Raw genomic sequence first — 2,246 nt, 5'->3', positions numbered from 1 at the left:
ATATATATATATATATATATATATATATATATATATATATATATATAGATGTATGTATGTATATATGTATATGTATATGTATACATGCATTTCTACCGATTAAAATCAACCTAAAAGTTCAGTTTTGAAAGCATATTGAGTTTAAAAACAAAAATAACCTTAGGAATATAATCATGTACATACAGCTAAGATCGTGTAGTAAATCTAAGTATAAGATAGATGAGAGGATTACATACTTACCTGCTGGAATACTTTGGCACTTAGCATAGACTGAGCTGAACCCAAATAGAAGGTAGCAGTCTTCCTGAGAGCGGCCGCATCCATCCGCTCGACAAATATTCCCAATTTCCGGTCCTCAAGTTCAGTACATCTATCTCATGAGCAGCACCGTCCAGTCGTTCCTCAGGGAAGTCGAAAGGAGCACCAAAATAAACGCATTCCGGTCTATATCCTGGAATGTCCTTTTTTGTGCGAACTGCCAAGCTCTGGTTTATAGCTTCACATCTGAACAGTGCATGCCCGCGAGCACTTTCCACCCTGGACGGCCCTAGTGGCGTGTTCAACCTCAACTTGAACATTCTGAAGCACCCCTTCCTGTTTCTACTGTTATCAGCCCCTTCATGATAAGAGACCAACACGAACAACCTTTTTGATGCCGTCACGAAAGACAAAGTACCACGAGGCTCGACTCGCAGTGAATGAATCAGTCTCGACTCCAAAGGACCAGCGATGTTGCAAACTGAGATGTTGCCTCCTGCGTCCATCATGAAGAACCTGTCCTTATGGCATGCCATGGAAACGATCGTCTGAGTTAAGTTTGTTCTCAAAACGGTCCAGGAAAAATCACCCACTTTGCAGAAGGCAACATCGTTTTTGTTAGAGTAGCAGTTGCTCATCATGACCATGCCATGTCCATTAATCGGAATCAGGCGCGAGGACAAGAAGGCACGCCACGGGTAGATATCCGCGTACTCATTCAGGCCTTTGGTGCCATGCTTTCCATGGCCTACGCTCACGAACTTTTTATTGTATCGAGAGAATTGATACCCAGGTTGGTGGAAGAAATCTGCTGTAGGAGGGAGCTGGATTTCATCCCCGGTCAGGGGATTAAACAACGACAGGCTTCCGTTGGGGATGGTGATGTCGAGCAAGACTAGCCAACCGCGGCCGGATGCGAGGACTATCTTGTTAACCATCCCAGGCAAGAAGAGAATGCGTACCTGATTACTGGAGAGGCAGTGCACAGGGCGGACATCGGTGGTTGGATCATATGGCAGCATCAGTAAAGGGATGTGTAAGGGGAGAGCGAACCGGCTGGTGGAGGATCGCCACGAGTGGCACACGCTGCGGAAGCGGATGTAGTCGGCGGGCTCGGTCATCTTCTTGGCGATGGCCTTCAAAAGATCGGTCGGCATGTTGGCCCATCGGGATGACATCGTCGTCGATGCGCGCGCGAGAGAGAGGAGCGCTGGGGGTGGCGATCGATGGAAATGGAAACAGGGAGGCGAGAATCCTCTCGGGGATTGCCCAAATTTTTAAACTCCGGCCGCTTCTGGGGAGAGAGAGAGAGGAGCGTATTCCGTGGGCCGCTGGGGCTGTTAAAACATTGGCGAGGATCGGCCGGATTCGGGCTGTATCTTTTGCGCGAAAGAATGATTGATCTCCTTTCGGGACGTGGACCGTTGGATCGTGATCCGCACATATTGCCAAGCGCTCCGAACGCCTTCAGTCATCCTCTGCACAGATCTCAAAGCGACAATTGCGCGATCCAACGGTGGATGCGAGGGAAGGATGGTGAATCCTTACGCCCCCGACCCGTATCGGCCTCCGGTTTGCGGTCCGTCAGTGAAAATCGCGGTGGCAGGGGAATGTGTCTGCATGCTGAGAGTTGAATGCCGCAGGGCGCCGGTCGGTTGCATGGACGAAGCAAACTATGCCACGTGGCGTAAATTGATTGGAGGAGTTTATGGAAGCTGTGCATGCATTGAATTGAATAATAAAGTACCATCCCAGGCCATCTCAGCAAATTAAAGTGTTTTTGTCCCCCTTGATGATATTTTGCTCCTTATCTCTGCCTCTACTATTATAAAATAAATGTTCCAAAACACATTTATGCATAACCGAGAGGTTTTGTTCTTTATATTTTTAACCTATCTTAAAATATCATATCTTCTTTATATTTTTGGAAGAGGTCTGAATTGGTGAATTAAGATTTGCTAAAATTAGGATTAGTGGTTACATTTATT

The 2,246-nt window shown here is 46.8% G+C and overlaps 1 protein-coding gene across 1 annotated transcript; it reads right to left on the bottom strand.

Moving 5' to 3' along the window:
- Positions 1 to 260: 260 nt before the first annotated feature.
- Positions 261 to 1,415, bottom strand: LOC120110916. The gene has a single exon (XM_039126958.1). The coding sequence runs from the start codon at positions 1,413 to 1,415 to the stop codon at positions 261 to 263; it is 1,155 nt and encodes a 384-aa protein (XP_038982886.1).
- Positions 1,416 to 2,246: the final 831 nt, after the last annotated feature.

Source organism: Phoenix dactylifera, chromosome 5, assembly GCF_009389715.1.
Source record: "Phoenix dactylifera cultivar Barhee BC4 chromosome 5, palm_55x_up_171113_PBpolish2nd_filt_p, whole genome shotgun sequence".
In the NCBI taxonomy this organism is placed as follows: Eukaryota; Viridiplantae; Streptophyta; class Magnoliopsida; order Arecales; family Arecaceae; genus Phoenix; species Phoenix dactylifera.
Note: the sequence above shows the minus strand (reverse complement) of the source record. Positions and strands in the feature narration are given on the sequence as shown.

Coding starts and splice junctions, on each gene's coding strand:
- LOC120110916 (XM_039126958.1), bottom strand. CDS start 1,415: ATGCCGACCGATCTTTTGAAGGCCATCGCCAAGAAGATGACCGAGCCC.